Source organism: Musca domestica, unplaced genomic scaffold, assembly GCF_030504385.1.
Source record: "Musca domestica strain aabys unplaced genomic scaffold, Musca_domestica.polishedcontigs.V.1.1 39, whole genome shotgun sequence".
NCBI lineage: Eukaryota > Metazoa > Arthropoda > Insecta > Diptera > Muscidae > Musca > Musca domestica.
In genome coordinates, this window is record NW_026712326.1 from 8,735,763 (window position 1) to 8,753,098 (window position 17,336).

General features: G+C 36.4%; 3 protein-coding genes across 3 annotated transcripts; all 3 read right to left on the reverse strand.

The window, feature by feature from the left end:
• Positions 1-3,010: 3,010 nt before the first annotated feature.
• On the reverse strand, positions 3,011-3,745 carry LOC131804105 (glutathione S-transferase 1-like; the record flags this gene model as incomplete). Its single annotated transcript, XM_059126478.1, has 1 exon — positions 3,011-3,745. A coding segment is annotated over one exon (666 nt), but the record flags the coding sequence as incomplete, so codon positions are not given.
• A 3,069-nt stretch (positions 3,746-6,814) lies between these two features.
• LOC131804133 (glutathione S-transferase 1-like) lies at positions 6,815-7,676 on the reverse strand. Its single transcript, XM_059126535.1, has one exon. It carries the CDS (start codon positions 7,577-7,579, stop codon positions 6,911-6,913), a length of 669 nt encoding a protein of 222 aa, XP_058982518.1. The 5' UTR covers positions 7,580-7,676; the 3' UTR covers positions 6,815-6,910.
• An 8,489-nt stretch (positions 7,677-16,165) lies between these two features.
• On the reverse strand, positions 16,166-16,993 carry LOC131804118 (glutathione S-transferase 1-like). Its single transcript, XM_059126509.1, has one exon. The coding sequence runs from the start codon at positions 16,901-16,903 to the stop codon at positions 16,235-16,237; it is 669 nt and encodes a 222-aa protein (XP_058982492.1). The 5' UTR covers positions 16,904-16,993; the 3' UTR covers positions 16,166-16,234.
• Positions 16,994-17,336: the final 343 nt, after the last annotated feature.

Below are 17,336 nucleotides of genomic sequence, written 5' to 3' on the forward strand. Positions count from 1 at the left end.
TTGTTTTAAATTTTATCGAAATCGGCTCAGATTTGGATATAGCTCCCATATATATCTTCATCCGATTTCGGGTTAATTGACCACCAAATGGCCAATATCAGCCCAAATGGCCCGAATGTTGGCACATGTGATCGAGATGAGCCTTAAAGCAAATACAACAAATTTGGAGAAAATCGGTTCAGAAACAGCTATAGCTCCCATATATATCTTCATCCGATTTCGGGTTAAATGTGCACCAAATGTCCACTATCAGTCCAAATTACCTGAATTTTGGTACACCCAACCGAGTTCGGCCTAGAAGCAAGTATATCAAATTTGGAGAAAATCGGTTCAGATATAGCTATAGCTCCCATATATCTTTCATCCGATTTGGTGTTTAAGCCTCTCACATTCGTAATATTCACTCCACAAGAATGATATTTGGTACCAGATATAAGATACAGCCCAGAAATAGCTGTTTGTAATTTTATCGAAATCGGTTCAGATTTTTATATAGCTCCCATATATATCTTCATCCGATTTCGGGTTAATTAACCAAATGGCCAATATAAGTCCAAATGGACTGAATTTTAGTACATCGGACCAAAATCAGCCTAGAAGCAAGTATATAAAATTTAGTGAAAATCGGTTCAGATATAGATATAGCAACCATATATATGTTTCATCCGATTTAGAGTTTTTGTCCCATACATTCGTAATATTCACTCTACTACCGTGATATTTGGTACCAGGTATTAGATGGAGCACAGGAATAGCTGTTTTAAATTTTATCGAAATCGGTTCAGATTTGGATATAGCTCTCATATATATCTTCATCCGATTTCGGGTTAAATGTGCACTAAATGGTCAATATCAGCCCAAATCACCAGTCTAGAAGCTAATACGTAAAATTTGGAGAAACCCGGTTCAGAGATAGCTATAGTTCGTAAAATGCACGATAGAATTAGATAGATTTTGATTTTGTACCAAATATCTCATAGAGCTCTGAAATGCCCTGTATAAACCTTTTTACGAGAGCTCTACTAAATATGCATAGTGGTGTAGGGTATCATATAGTCGGCCCCGCCCGACTGCAACCAACTTCAGACAGCTGTCATTTCTAAGCCACTCGTCCGACAGCTGTTAAAATTATTCCAGTGACAGCTCAAAAGCATTTTGGTAAGAATTTTCCAGAAAAAAGTTATTCATGATGGTGATGGTGACAGTGTGATTTCTTTACATGGTAGAAGAATACAGGTAGTCGTATCGACACAGCTGCTGGGACAATGAATTGTCAAACCAATTTTGAAATAAAAATGGCGAATGAAAAACTATTGAAATTTGTAAAAATTGTTGAAAAATACATATCATTACAACTTCCGATTTGCGTCGTATAAGAAAACACATAAAATCTACTTATTTTTGACAAAACACTTCAAAAATTTTGACATATTAATGTTCCCAAGCGTTGATGCATCTACCTATATTCTTCTATCATGTTTCTTTATATTTGGCTGGAAACCCACACCTGGCTATTGTTAGAGCACTCCAGCATTTAAATATGAATAAATCTTTTGTGTCTCGCACCATCGCTCGTTACCGTGATACCAGAAAGTGGATGGAAGAAAACAGCAACATCAGCAGAAATGGTTCGAAAAGTAAAGAAGCGACTTGATCGGAACCCGCGTCGCAGTGGCCAGTGGCTCGTGAGCTGAACATATCGCAATATTGGATTCGGCAAATATTTAAAAATGGGCTCGAGGTAAGGCCATTGAAATTCCAAAAAGCGCAAGAACTTACACCCTTGTCCAGCAGTTTGTAAACAAACAAAATGATCGTGTTTACTTGCAAAAGAGGTCAGCTGAAAATGTGCACCTTCGTTTGGCCACCAGAACTCAAGCGCCGGCCATGGTGATGGTATGGGCTCCATAACAGCCGAAGGTCGCTCTCCGCTCGTATTAATCGACCGTGGCATCAGAATAAATACCGGATATCATCGCGAAAATAATTTGGTGTATTAAAGCCTTGGGCATCTTAACCGTAGACCTTGGACACTCCAACAGGACTCAGCACCATCGCACTCAGTACGCGCTACCCAAGAATGGTTACAAAATGAGATTCCTTCCTTCATTTCCAGCGCACAATGGCCACCGAAATCTCCGGATACCAATCCGTTGGACTATTGTGTCTGGAGTATTTTGGAAAGCAAGGTTGACACTAAAAAATACCAAAGTGTCGATCACATCAAGCAAGCGATTCGCAGGAATGGGCCAAAATACCGCAGGGCCATGATTCTTGCCAAAGGTGACCAATTCGAACAAATCTATACTTATTCTAAAATTTGATGCTATTTTGCGACATTTTTTGCTTTTATTCAATAAAATTTAAAAAAAATTGTAAAAATTACAGCGTTTGACTTTTTTGCAGTTTTTTTTATCTCACACTGTATCCCAAATAACGATTTTCCTGACCAATTTTTGGCGGTGTAGCTAGTAAAAACGAAAACTCAAACTTCACCAGTCGGTTAAACTACCAAAATCTATATTGGCGATATTACTTGAAATGCATATTGACTTCAGGAAAAATATTTGCTTTATTTTTTCAATTATTTTATTGACAATTTAATTTTTATAACAACAATGTTGGGTTGATAATTCATGCATATACCTAGTATAAATATACCTCTATCGTGATTGTTAATTTAGCTACCTTTGCAATTCATTATTATCAGTTAAGTAATTCGAAAACGATTCAATGGACGTTGCTAATAATTATCCCTCCAATTGTCTACTTGTCATTCATTTGTCTTTGTATTTGTATTAAACATTACAATGTCTTAGTAATGATGGTGTTTAGCAGCTGTCAGTGCATTTTCTGGAAATGAAAATAAATTGTTATTACCTGTAGCGGTTTTTAACAGTTTTGTAAAACAAGCAATATGCCTATCTTTTAAAATTTAGTACATATTTGATTCAATTCTTCCAAATCAACTCCCACATCTCCTATTAGTAAAAAATGCACAGGAGAGTAATACTTTCAACCACCTTAACCAACTTTTCTCTTTATTTTTAACAATTTTCCAAACAAAATGTCTTTATATCTAAGGTACAATTGTTAAATTCTTCGATTTCACCATGGCCACTAATTGCTTAGCACCTGCTCCATTAGCTTCTTCGTAGAATGGCAATGATTGGAGACTCTTCAGCCATGCACTCAGCTTGGGAAATTTAGATTGATCGATTTCCGCAAATGCCACCAACGAGGTTACCGACGTTACAATACTAAAATCCGCAATGGTCAAATGATCTCCGGCCATATATTTATTGTTTTTCAGAAAAGATTCCAGAAAACCATAACTTTCCACAATGCTATCGATTTGATGTTGAGGGATCTGGGTTTGATTTCTAAAGAACAATGGGGCGGTAATGTTGCGTAAACCTCCCTGAAATAAGACACCAGCTTCGAAGTACATGCGTTGATCGACCACGGCCCGTTTAAGTAAATCCTTTGGATACAGCGAGTCGTCCTTGCCATATTTACTAACCAAATACGCCATTATGGCATGAGAATCCCAAATTAAATGACCATCCTCCTCGAGTGTGGGCACTGTATGTTGGGGATTCTTTTTCAAATATTCCTCCGACAAATGTTCCTTGGCAAATAAATTTACGACTTTATATTCAAAGGGCAAATTTAAGGCTTTTAAAGTAAGCAAACAAGCACGAACAGGTGGACTTGGATCGATAAAACAAGTTTTCCCATTGTATTAGTATTGAATTAATTTTGCACTTTTGTCAAGATTTCCGTTACAACTTGTGAACGCTATGAAATGTTGAGAACTACTAAATAAAATGAAAATTTTGTATTAAACAATTACTAGCATCAATTATCTACGAGATTAAGTGTTACTATTTTAGCGATTTTTACTTCTCTCTATGCATACCCATATATTGACAACATATACAAATACATCAATTTACACAACCATACTTCTGATTTAATAATTCCATTCACATTAGGTGTGTACGCTAACTTTTCCAGATAAAAATTACTCAATAACCTATACTGAGAGAATTTTTTCTCTCGTGTGACAATTTTTAAAACATTTATCAAACAACGTTCAGTAAAATATAGACTGAAAATATCTGTTTCGCAAAATGTATGCGTTACCTATTTCAACTGAACTGAACCATCAATAAATTACAATGTTTATATTTTAAAATTAATTATTTAATGTTTGTATGTGTATACATGATTAGTAATTGAATTCTTCCTTGTAATTTGTAAACATTTTTACAATCGTTAACGACGGCCACAAAACATATGTCAGTTGATGTTGCTGAATAATTTTTATTCAGAAAATTTATCCTGTATGATTTTGCAAAGTTTCAGTAACTCAACTATTAAAACGCTCGCATTTACTGGACTTTTAGGTTATCGAACAATATTTTTTAATATTTTGAACAAAATATTGGGTTATCGAACACATCTATTATTTACGTAAGGTTTTTATACCCTCCATCATACATAGTATGGAGAGTATATTAATTTCCGTATGTATATCATAGAAATAATAATTTTAGACCCAACAAAGTATATATATTCATTATCAGCGTAAAATTCTAAGACTATTTAGCCCTGTCCGTCCGTCTGTTGTAATCACGCTACAGTCAAATCGAATTAAGATAGGAAGCTAAAATTTTGCACATGGGTGTTTTTTGTCTGCAGGCAGATCAAGTTCGAAGATGGGCTATATCGGTCCATGATATCGTATAGCCCACATATAACGGTACCACTCGATATTCGACATTTTTATGATTTTAGCTACATTTTCTTTAGAAGTACTTTACCCCCAGAAATTGATTTGTCTATATAGCTCCACAATATCGTATATCCCCCATATGTCGGGACTTTCCGGTATTCGGTATTTTTAAGATTTTAACAGAATTTTTAATGGATTTTATTTATTTATTTTTTTTTTTTTGAAAATTTCCAAATTCGTTCCAAATGGTGGAGGGTATTCAATGTTAACTTACTGCTATTTTACTTCTTGGTATTTATTTCTTGCCCTCAAGGCCAAAAATAAAAACAATAGCGATTTGTCTACGTTGACCAGTGGCAACACTATAAATATTATACATTCCGCAAGTCTCATTGCTGTAGTTGCCTCTCATTTGTTGAGTAATTTAAAAACACTTCAGTGAAGATTATTGATAATGAATATTTTGTTGTCAACTCTCTTTTCCCCTCTTACCTGGTTATAAATAATAATAAAAACAAAATGTGCGGCGTTAAATGCAGCTAGGCCGAAATGTGTATACCCTTCATCATAAAGAAATTAATGTTGGTATTTAAAAATAACTGTTCTGAAATTGAATAGAAATATTTGCTGATATTTACTCTTTGAGATTTTATTTAAGAACTAGCAAGTGTCCGCTACTTCGTCAGCGAAAATTTCTTAAATTTTATATTGATTACATAATCTTAGATTCGTTCCAACAGTTCGTGTTAGGCTTTTTAATACCCATAATGCACAATTTAGTTAATTTGAAAAAACAATTTCAACCAAAACTTTATACATCATACAAAATTTTCAGACTTTTGAAGTTTTATATATTATTGAAGATCTTTCTTTTTCGAAAGTAATTATAGCAAAAAATCTTCAAAATCGTTCATTTTAAAGTTTGCCGAGATGGAAATTAATAAAATCGTAGCACAATGGACCCATTTCCAATTTTTGTGTCCAAACTATATCAAGTTTCAGAATTTTGTTTGTATGTGTGAAATTTGGAGAGAGTTGGATGCTTGAACCCTATGTGGGGTGGGGAGGGGTTAATGACAGGCACTTCCCATGAGGTACCATCTTTATAAAAAAATAAAATAGAAATATTGAGATGTGCCAAGTCTGAATGGAATCGGATATTAATTTCGCGTTTTATAAGCTTCATGGATATTTAAAATGTTGACCCCTTTTGGAGAGGTACCAAAAGCAGTGGGCCGATATATTCCATCTTCACAATAGACCCTGGGTCAATAAAAATACAGGGTGAGATAAAAAACTGCAACAAAGTCAAACGCCATAATTTTTACATTTTTTTTAATTTTATTGAATGAGAGCAAAAAATGTCGGAAATAGCACGAAATTTTAGAATAAGTTTAGATTTGGTCGAATTGGTCACCTTTGGTACGAATTGATCGTCAATTTGGTATTTATTTAATACTTCATAGTGCAACGGATTGGTATCCGAAGATTTTGGTGGCCATTGTGCTCTGGAAATGAAGCGAAAAACCTCAGTTTGTAACCATTCTTGGGTGGCGCGTGAGTCCTGTTGTCCAAGGTCTGCGGCCAAATTGTCCAAGATCTGCGACCACACCATCGCCATGGCCGGCGCTTAAGTTCTGTTGGCCAACCGAAAGTGCACATTTTCAGCTGACTTCTTTGGCAAGTACACAGTGTCATTTTTTTGTTTACAAACTGCTGGACAACGAATTTTTTCTCTTTAGCACATTTGAGACTATTTTTTTGAGTTTTTGCACTTTTTGGAATTTCAATGGCTTTTAGCTGAGCTCATTTTCTGGAAATTTCTCACCAAAATATAATGAGCTGTAACTGGAATAATTTTAACAACTGTTGGTAGAGTGGCTTAGAAATGACAGCATTCTGAAGTTGGTTGTAGTTTTTTCATCTCACCCTGTATATACGAAACATATATATGACAAATATTATAGCAAAGCATTCTACAATATATAAAACTGAAGTTGACTTTAGCAAAGTACAATCTTCAATCTCAACATTAAATCCATTAAAAAAAAAAACAATTCCCAAAATTTCACATTTTCCTGCGTCTCACAAAGTATAATAAAATATTGTTTTCTTTTTAATTTTACATTTACTTTTTTATTTTTCCTAATTTATTTCACTTCATGCTATTTAAGGTACAATTGTAAAATTTTTGGATTTCACCATTGCCACTAATTGCTTAGCACCTGCTCCATTGGCCTCTTCATAGTATGGTAATGTTTCCATACTTTTCAGCCAAGCACTCAGTTTTGGGAATTTGGATGCATCGATTTCAGCAAAAGCCACCAATGAAGTTACCGTTGTTACGATACTCAAGTCGGCAATGGTCAAATGATCACCAGCCATGTATTTGTGGTCCTTAAGGAATGATTCCAGGAAACCATAACTCTCTACAATGGCATCAATTTGATGTTGAGAAATTTGTGTTTGATTTCTGAACAACAAAGGAGCTGTAATGTTGCGTAGACCGCCTTGGAATAGGACACCAGCTTCGAAATACATGCGTTGATCAACAACGGCTCGTTTAAGCAAATCCTTTGGATACAACGAATCATCTTTGCCATATTTGCTAACTAAATACGCGATAATGGCATGTGAATCCCAAATGAAGTGTCCATCATCTTCCAGTGTGGGTACGGTATGTTGGGGATTCTTTTTCAAATATTCCTCCGACAAATGTTCCTTAGCCATCAAATTAACCACTTTATATTCATAGGGTAAATTCAAAGCTTTCAATGTGAGTAAACAAGCACGTACCGGTGGGCTGGGATCTAAGCCGTATAGAACAAGTTTTCCCATTTTGTCGTCGAATAAATTAGCTGCAGCAGTTCTGTTTAGAATTCCGTTAGCGGGGTAGTGAACGCTATGAAATGCGACGAACGACTAAATGGAATTGTTTATAATAGTTGCTTTAATAAACAACCGGGTGGCTGTTCACTATCTGTGAAATTAACTGTTGCTAATCTGGCGATTTTTTTCTGATTAAATACATTGATTGAAAATAAAAATTTATATTTTGGTGGCCCCATTCTATCAATGTGTATGTGCGCATTGTTAAAAAAAATTTAAATTATGTAAAATTCAGTTGCAATAAATTTTATAATTTTGGAATTAAACAACATTGTCCTCCTATTATGGATTGTGGAATACCCCAACATTTCATTAATGTTTTGTTGTTTTCCTCAATAAAATAATTTTGTAAAAATATGAACAAAAGAAATTGTTGCATGCTTTAAAAGTCTATTTAACACAATAAGTCTAGCACAGAGTTGTATTTTAGTTGATTTTAAGTTAAACTTCTGGTTTTGGCATATACAGGGTGAGATAAAAAAACTGCAACAAAGTCAAACGCCATAATTTTTACATTTTTTTTTTTTAATTTTATTGAATGAAAGCAAAAAGGTCGAAAATAGCATCAAATTTTAGAATAAGTTTAGATTTGTTCGAATTGGTCACCTTTGGTGCGAATTATTGCCTTCAAACGGCCAATGAAACCATCACACGCTGCCCGAATGTTGGTTGCTCTGAGGTAATTTGGCCCGGCGAAGCGCTTGCTTGAGGTGATCGACACTTTGTTATTTTTAGTGCCAATCTTGCTTTCCAAAATACTCCAGATACAACTGTCCAACGGATTAGCATCCGGAGATTTGGTGGTTATTGTGCGCTGGAAATGAAGAGAGGAACCTCATTTTGTAACCATTCTTGGGTGGCGCGTGCTGAGTGCGATGGTGCTGAGTATAAGGTCTGCGGACAAAATGTTTGCGTGCCCAAGGCTTTACTACACCCTCCAGAATATTTTCTCGATAATATTCGGCATTTGTTCTGACCATCGGCTGTTATGGCGGCCCACACCATCACCATGGCCGGCGCTTGAGTTCTGGTGGCCAACCGAAGGTGCACATTATCAGCTGACCTCCTTGGCAGTAAACACGATCATTTGGTTTGTTTACAAACGAATGTTTCTCATCGGAGAAAACCAAACTTTCGGCCAAACGAAGCAACTCTTTAGCTCTTTTGAGTCTATTTTCTTTCTGTTGTGGTGTAAGTTTATCCATTTTTTGGAATTTCAATGGCTTTACCCCGAGCTCATTTTTCATTATTTGCCGAATGGAATATTGCGATATGTCCAGCTCACGAGTCAGTTTTCGGGTTTCGATCAAGTCGCTTCTTTACTTTTCGAACCATTTCTGCTGATGTTACTGTTTTCTTCCGTCCACTTCCTTGACGTCGGGCTACGCTACCAGTATCACTGTAACGAGCGATGGTACAAGACACAAAAGATTTATTCACATTTAAATGCTGGAGTGCTCTAACGCTAGCTACTTGTGGTTTTTCAGCCAAATATAAAGAAAGCACATTATCACGCTTGAATTCCACGAATAACTTTTTTTCTGGAAAATTCTCAACAAAATGCTTTTGTACGCTTGTAAACAGTATAATGAGCTGTCACTGAAATAATTTTAACAGCTGTCGGACGAGTGGCTTAGAAATGACAGCAATCTATAGTTGCAGTTTTTTCATCTCGCCCTGTATATATACTTTGTAGCGTCTAACTTGAGTATTTCGAGGAGGATATAATAACCTTACATCAATAAATAATCGTATTTTATTATGTTTTTATTCGTCTGCCGACGCTGCGTCTCATACTCACAAACTTCTGTTTTGTAGTCGAAAGCGCACACTTTGCGCCGACTTAACTCATCACTTGGTAATGATAAAAATAAGTTCTTTTGATTTTTATTTTTTAAAGAATTATTTCATACTACTGGTAATACATATTATACTTTGTCAATATAACCTTTTATATAATTTGTAATACCCCTTATTCGGCTGATGTAACTCCCAAGTTTTTGTTGGAAACTCATTTTACATTTCAGCGAAAATAGCATTACTGACACTCCACAAAAGTAGAATATATTCTAAACCTCTTACTAATATATTGTTATCAATACATAGAAATGTTGTGTTAAATTCTCTTGGGGACGCCTAAAAAGTAGCTTCACAATGGATGAATGTTAATAGAATATTCATATATTGAAAGGGAAACGGGGAAAGGCAGTAAATATTTTATGCACTGGAGAAATTATGACATTTTACTGGTCAGTCAGTTCCACTATATGGCTGGCATGAGAATATCTCAACTAATCAAGAAAATGCAATTGTAAACATGTTTTTCTACTGGGTATTCTTAGCGTATATTTGAAGATAACAAAAAAAGTGATAATTTTTGTACACGCGAAATGATTCAGCAAACAATTTAATAAAAAACAAGTAAAAAAGCAGTAAGTTCGGCCGGGCCGAACTTTGAATACCCTCCACCATTTGGAACGAATTAGAAAATTTTCAAAAAAATAAAATCCAATAAAAATTCTTTTAAAATCTTTAAAATATCTAATATAGGAAGGTGCCGATATATGGGGGGATATACGATATTGTGGACCTATAAAGACAAATCTATGTCTGCGTGTAAAGTACTCACAAGGAACTTCGTGAGTGGATTTTCAGACAATTCGATTGGAAAATGTGGCTAAAATCATCAAAATACCGAATATCGCGGGGTACCGTTATATGGGAGCTATACGTTATCGTTAACCTATATAGAGAATTCTCTGTCGGTGGGTAATGTGCTCACAAAGAACCCCTTGTGTACAAAGAACCCCTTGTGACCATTCCGTTGAAACATATGGCTAAAAACATCAAAATACCGAATATCGGGGGTACCGTTATATGAGGGCTATACAATATCGTGGATCTATATAGATAATTCTCTGCCGAGGTATAAAGTACCTACAAGGAACTCCTTGTGTGGATTTTCAGACCATTCCGATGAAAAATGTGGGTCAAATCATAAAATACCGAATATCGGGAGGTACCGTTATATGGGGGATATACGATATCGTGGACCTGTATAGACAATTCTCTCTCAGGGGGTGAAGTACTCACAAGGAACTACTTGTGTTGATTTTAAGACAATTCCATCGAAAAGCGTGGCTAACATGATCAAAATACGGAATATCGGAGGTTACAGTTATATGTGGGATATACGATATCGTGGACCTACATAGACACTTCATTTTGAGGAGGTAAAATGCCCACAAGGGACTCCTTTTGTGGATTTTCAGACAATTCCGTTGAAAAATGTGGCTAAAATCATGAAAATACCGATTATCGGGGGGTACCGTTATATGGGGGCTATACGATATTGTGAACCTATATAGATAATTCTCTGCCGAGGTATAAAGTACCTACAAGGAACTCCTTGTGTGGATTTTCAGACAATTCCGTTGAAAAATGTGGGTAAAATCATCAAAATACCGGATATCGGGGGGTACCGTTACATGGGGGCTATACGATATCGTGGACCTATATGGACAATTCTCTGCCGAGGTATAAAGTACCCACAAGGAACTCCTTGTGTGGATTTTCAGACAATTCCGTTGAAAAATGTGGCTAAAATCATCAAAATACCGATTATCGGGGTGTACCGTTATATGGGGGCTATACGATATTGTGAACCTATATAGATAATTCTCTGCCGAGGTATAAAGTACCTACAAGGAACTCCTTGTGTGGATTTTCAGACAATTCCGTTGAAAAATGTGGGTAAAATCATCAAAATACCGAACATCGGGGGCACCGTTATATGGGGGCTATACGATATCGTGGACCTATATGGACAATTCTCTGCCGAGGTATAAAGTACCCACAAGGAACTCCTTGTGTGGATTTTCAGACAATTCCGTTGAAAAATGTGGCTAAAATCATGAAAATACCGATTATCGGGGGGTACCGTTATATGGGGGCTATACGATATTGTGGACCTATATAGATAATTCTCTGCCGAGGTATAAAGTACCCACAAGGAACTCCTTGTGTGGATTTTCAGACAATTCCGTTGAAAAATGTGGGTAAAATCATCAAAATACCGAACATCGGGGGCACCGTTATATGGGGGCTATACGATATTGTGGACCTATATAAACAATTCTCTGCCGAGGTATAAAGTACCCACAAGGAACTCCTTGTGTGGATTTTTAGACAATTCCGTTGAAAAATGTGGGTAAAATCATCAAAATACCGAATATCGGGGGGTACCGTTACATGGGGGCTATACGATATCGTGGACCTATATGGACAATTCTCTGCCGAGGTATAAAGTACCCACAAGGAACTCCTTGTGTGGATTTTCAGACCATTCCGTTGAAAAATGTGGCTAAAATCACCAAAATACCGATTATCGGGGGGTACCGTTATATGGGGGCTATACGATATTGTGGACCTATATAGATAATTCTCTGCCGAGGTATAAAGTACCTACAAGGAACTCCTTGTGTGGATTTTCAGACAATTCCGTTGAAAAATGTGGGTAAAATCATCAAAATACCGGATATCGGGGGGTACCGTTACATGGGGGCTATACGATATTGTGGACCTATATAGATAATTCTCCGCAGAGGTATAAAGTACCCACAAGGAACTCCTTGTGTGGATTTTCAGATAATTCCGTTGAAAAATGTGGGTAAAATCATCAAAATACCGGATATCGGGGGGTACCGTTACATGGGGGCTATACGATATCGTGGACCTATATGGACAATTCTCTGCCGAGGTATAAAGTACCCACAAGGAACTCCTTGTGTGGATTTTCAGACAATTCCGTTGAAAAATGTGGCTAAAATCATCAAAATACCGATTATCGGGGGGTACCGTTATATGGGGGCTATACGATATTGTGAACCTATATAGATAATTCTCTGCCGAGGTATAAAGTACCTACAAGGAACTCCTTGTGTGGATTTTCAGACAATTCCGTTGAAAAATGTGGGTAAAATCATCAAAATACCGAACATCGGGAGCACCGTTATATGGGGGCTATACGATATCGTGGACCTATATAAACAATTCTCTGCCGAGGTATAAAGTACCCACAAGGAACTCCTTGTGTGGATTTTCAGACAATTCCGTTGAAAAATGTGGCTAAAATCATGAAAATACCGATTATCGGGGGGTACCGTTATATGGGGGCTATACGATATTGTGGACCTATATAGATAATTCTCTGCCGAGGTATAAAGTATCCACAAGGAACTCCTTGTGTGGATTTTCAGACAATTCCGTTGAAAAATGTGGGTAAAATCATCAAAATACCGAACATCGGGGGCACCGTTATATGGGGGCTATACGATATTGTGGACCTATATAAACAATTCTCTGCCGAGGTATAAAGTACCCACAAGGAACTCCTTGTGTGGATTTTTAGACAATTCCGTTGAAAAATGTGGGTAAAATCATCAAAATACCGAATATCGGGGGGTACCGTTACATGGGGGCTATACGATATCGTGGACCTATATGGACAATTCTCTGCCGAGGTATAAAGTACCCACAAGGAACTCCTTGTGTGGATTTTCAGACCATTCCGTTGAAAAATGTGGCTAAAATCACCAAAATACCGATTATCGGGGGGTACCGTTATATGGGGGCTATACGATATTGTGGACCTATATAGATAATTCTCTGCCGAGGTATAAAGTACCTACAAGGAACTCCTTGTGTGGATTTTCAGACAATTCCGTTGAAAAATGTGGGTAAAATCATCAAAATACCGGATATCGGGGGGTACCGTTACATGGGGGCTATACGATATTGTGGACCTATATAGATAATTCTCCGCCGAGGTATAAAGTACCCACAAGGAACTCCTTGTGTGGATTTTCAGATAATTCCGTTGAAAAATGTGGGTAAAATCATCAAAATACCGAATATCGGGGGGTACCGTTATATGGGGGCTATACGATATCGTGGACCGATATAGCCCATCTTCGAACTTGACCTGCCTGCAGACAAAAGAGAGATCTGTGCAAAATTTTAGCTTCCTATCTTAATTCGTTTAGACTGTAGCGTGATTACAACAGACGGACAGACGGACGGACAGGGCTAAATCGTCTTAGAATTTTACGCTGATCAAGAATATATATACTTTGTTGGGTCTAAAATGATTATTTCGATGAGTTACAAACGGAATGACAAAGTTAATATACCCTCCATACCTTTTTTGGTGGAGGGTATAAAAACAAATATTTGATGTCACACACATATCTGTTATATGTTTGTAGATAGGCTATTTCATCACTATTTTTTTTATTGCTCAAGACATTTATTCAGTAGCATAATTCGGCAATAAATTAATATATTTGTGGCCATTAATATTCCCAAATAAAATGTAGAATATAATTTTCGGGGAGTTCAGACTAGCAAAAAACGTAAAAAGGATTTGAAAAACTCGATGTAGCATAAACAAATATTCAATTTCCCCACTATGGTAAAACGTCGACGTCGTCGAATTTTAGGTGATGTAGTTAACTACAATTTGTTTCATATGAATAACAATTAGTTAATAAAGGTAATCGTTTAATTAGAAAGAAGTACAGGGTGAGATGAAAAAACTGCAACCAACTTCAGACAGCTGTCATTTCTAAGCCACTCGTCCGACAGCTGTTAAAATTATTCCAGTGACAGCTCAAAAGCATTTTGGTAAGAATTTTCCAGAAAAAAGTTATTCATGATGGTGATGGTGACAGTGTGATTTCTTTACATGGTAGAAGAATACAGGTAGTCGTATCGACACAGCTGCTGGGACAATGAATTGTCAAACCAATTCTGAAATAAAAATGGCGAATGAAAAATTATTGAAATTTGTAAAAATTGTTGAAAATTACATATCATTACAACTTCCGATTTGCGTCGTATAAGAAAACACATAAAATCTACTTATTTTTGACAAAACACTTCAAAAATTTTGACATATTAATGTTCCCAAGCGTTGATGCATCTACCTATATTCTTCTATCATGTTTCTTTATATTTGGCTGGAAACCCACACCTGGCTATTGTTAGAGCACTCCAGCATTTAAATATGAATAAATCTTTTGTGTCTCGTACCATCGCTCGTTACCGTGATACTGGTAGCGTAGCCGTAGCCAGAAAGTGGATGGAAGAAAACAGCAACATCAGCAGAAATGGTTCGAAAAGTAAAGAAGCGACTTGATCGGAACCCGCGTCGCAGTGGCCAGTGGCTCGTGAGCTGCACATATCGCAATATTGCATTCGGCAAATATTTAAAAATGGGCTCGAGGTAAGGCCATTGAAATTCCAAAAAGCGCAAGAACTTACACCCTTGTCCAGCAGTTTGTAAACAAACAAAATGATCGTGTTTACTTGCAAAAGAGGTCAGCTGAAAATGTGCTCCTTCGTTTGGCCACCAGAACTCAAGCGCCGGCCATGGTGATGGTATGGGCTCCATAACAGCCGAAGGTCGCTCTCCGCTCGTATTAATCGACCGTGGCATCAGAATAAATACCGGATATCATCGCGAAAATAATTTGGTGTATTAAAGCCTTGGGCATCTTAACCGTAGACCTTGGACACTCCAACAGGACTCAGCACCATCGCACTCAGTACGCGCCACCCAAGAATGGTTACAAAATGAGATTCCTTCCTTCATTTCCAGCGCACAATGGCCACCGAAATCTCCGGATACCAATCCGTTGGACTATTGTGTCTGGAGTATTTTGGAAAGCAAGGTTGACACTAAAAAATACCAAAGTGTCGATCACATCAAGCAAGCGATTCGCAGGAATGGGCCAAAATACCGCAGGGCCATGATTCTTGCCAAAGGTGACCAATTCGAACAAATCTATACTTATTCTAAAATTTGATGCTATTTTGCGACATTTTTTGCTTTTAAAGTAAAAATTACAGCGTTTGACTTTTTTGCAGTTTTTTTTTTATCTCACACTGTATCCCAAATAACGATTTTCCTGACCAATTTTTGGCGGTGTAGCTAGTAAAAACGAAAATTCAAACTTCACCAGTCGGTTAAACTACCAAAATCTATATTGGCGATATTACTTAAAATGCATATTGACTTCAGGAACAATATTTGCTTTATTTTTTCAATTATTTTATTGACAATTTAATTTTTATAACAACAATGTTGGGTTGATAATTCATGCATATACCTAGTATAAATATACCTCTATCGTGATTGTTAATTTAGCTACCTTTGCAATTCATTATTATCAGTTAAGTAATTCGAAAACGATTCAATGGACGTTGCTAATAATTATTCCTCCAATTGTCTACTTGTCATTCATTTGTCTTTGTATTTGTATTAAACATTACAATGTCTTAGTAATGATGGTGTTTAGCAGCTGTCAGTGCATTTTCTGGAAATGAAAATAAATTGTTATTACCTGTAGCGGTTTTTAACAGTTTTGTAAAACAAGCAATATGCCTATCTTTTAAAATTTAGTACATATTTGATTCAATTCTTCCAAATCAACTCCCACATCTCCTATTAGTAAAAAATGCACAGGAGAGTAATACTTTCAACCACCTTAACCAACTTTTCTCTTTATTTTTAACAATTTTCCAAACAAAATGTCTTTATATCTAAGGTACAATTGTTAAATTCTTCGATTTCACCATGGCCACTAATTGCTTAGCACCTGCTCCATTAGCTTCTTCGTAGAATGGCAATGATTGGAGACTCTTCAGCCATGCACTCAGCTTGGGAAATTTAGATTGATCGATTTCCGCAAATGCCACCAACGAGGTTACCGACGTTACAATACTAAAATCCGCAATGGTCAAATGATCTCCGGCCATATATTTATTGTTTTTCAGAAAAGATTCCAGAAAACCATAACTTTCCACAATGCTATCGATTTGATGTTGAGGGATCTGGGTTTGATTTCTAAAGAACAATGGGGCGGTAATGTTGCGTAAACCTCCCTGAAATAAGACACCAGCTTCGAAGTACATGCGTTGATCGACCACGGCCCGTTTAAGTAAATCCTTTGGATACAGCGAGTCGTCCTTGCCATATTTACTAACCAAATACGCCATTATGGCATGAGAATCCCAAATTAAATGACCATCCTCCTCGAGTGTGGGCACTGTATGTTGGGGATTCTTTTTCAAATATTCCTCCGACAAATGTTCCTTGGCAAATAAATTTACGACTTTATATTCAAAGGGCAAATTTAAGGCTTTTAAAGTAAGCAAACAAGCACGAACAGGTGGACTTGGATCGATGCCATATAAAACAAGTTTTCCCATTGTATTAGTATTGAATTAATTTTGCACTTTTATTCAGATTTCCGTTACAACTTGTGAACGCTATGAAATGTTGAGAACTACTAAATAAAATGAAAATTTTGTATTAAACAATTACTAGCATCAATTATCTACGAGATTAAGTGTTACTATTTTAGCGATTTTTACTTCTCTCTATGCATACCCATATATTGACAACATATACAAATATATCAATTTACACAACCATACTTCTGATTTAATAATTCCATTCACATTAGGTGTGTACGCTAACTTTTCCAGATAAAAATTACTCAATAACCTATACTGAGAGAATTTTTTCTCTCGTGTGACAATTTTTAAAACATTTATCAAACAACGTTCAGTAAAATATAGACTGAAAATATCTGTTTCGCAAAATGTATGCCTTACCTATTTCAACTGAACTGAACCATCA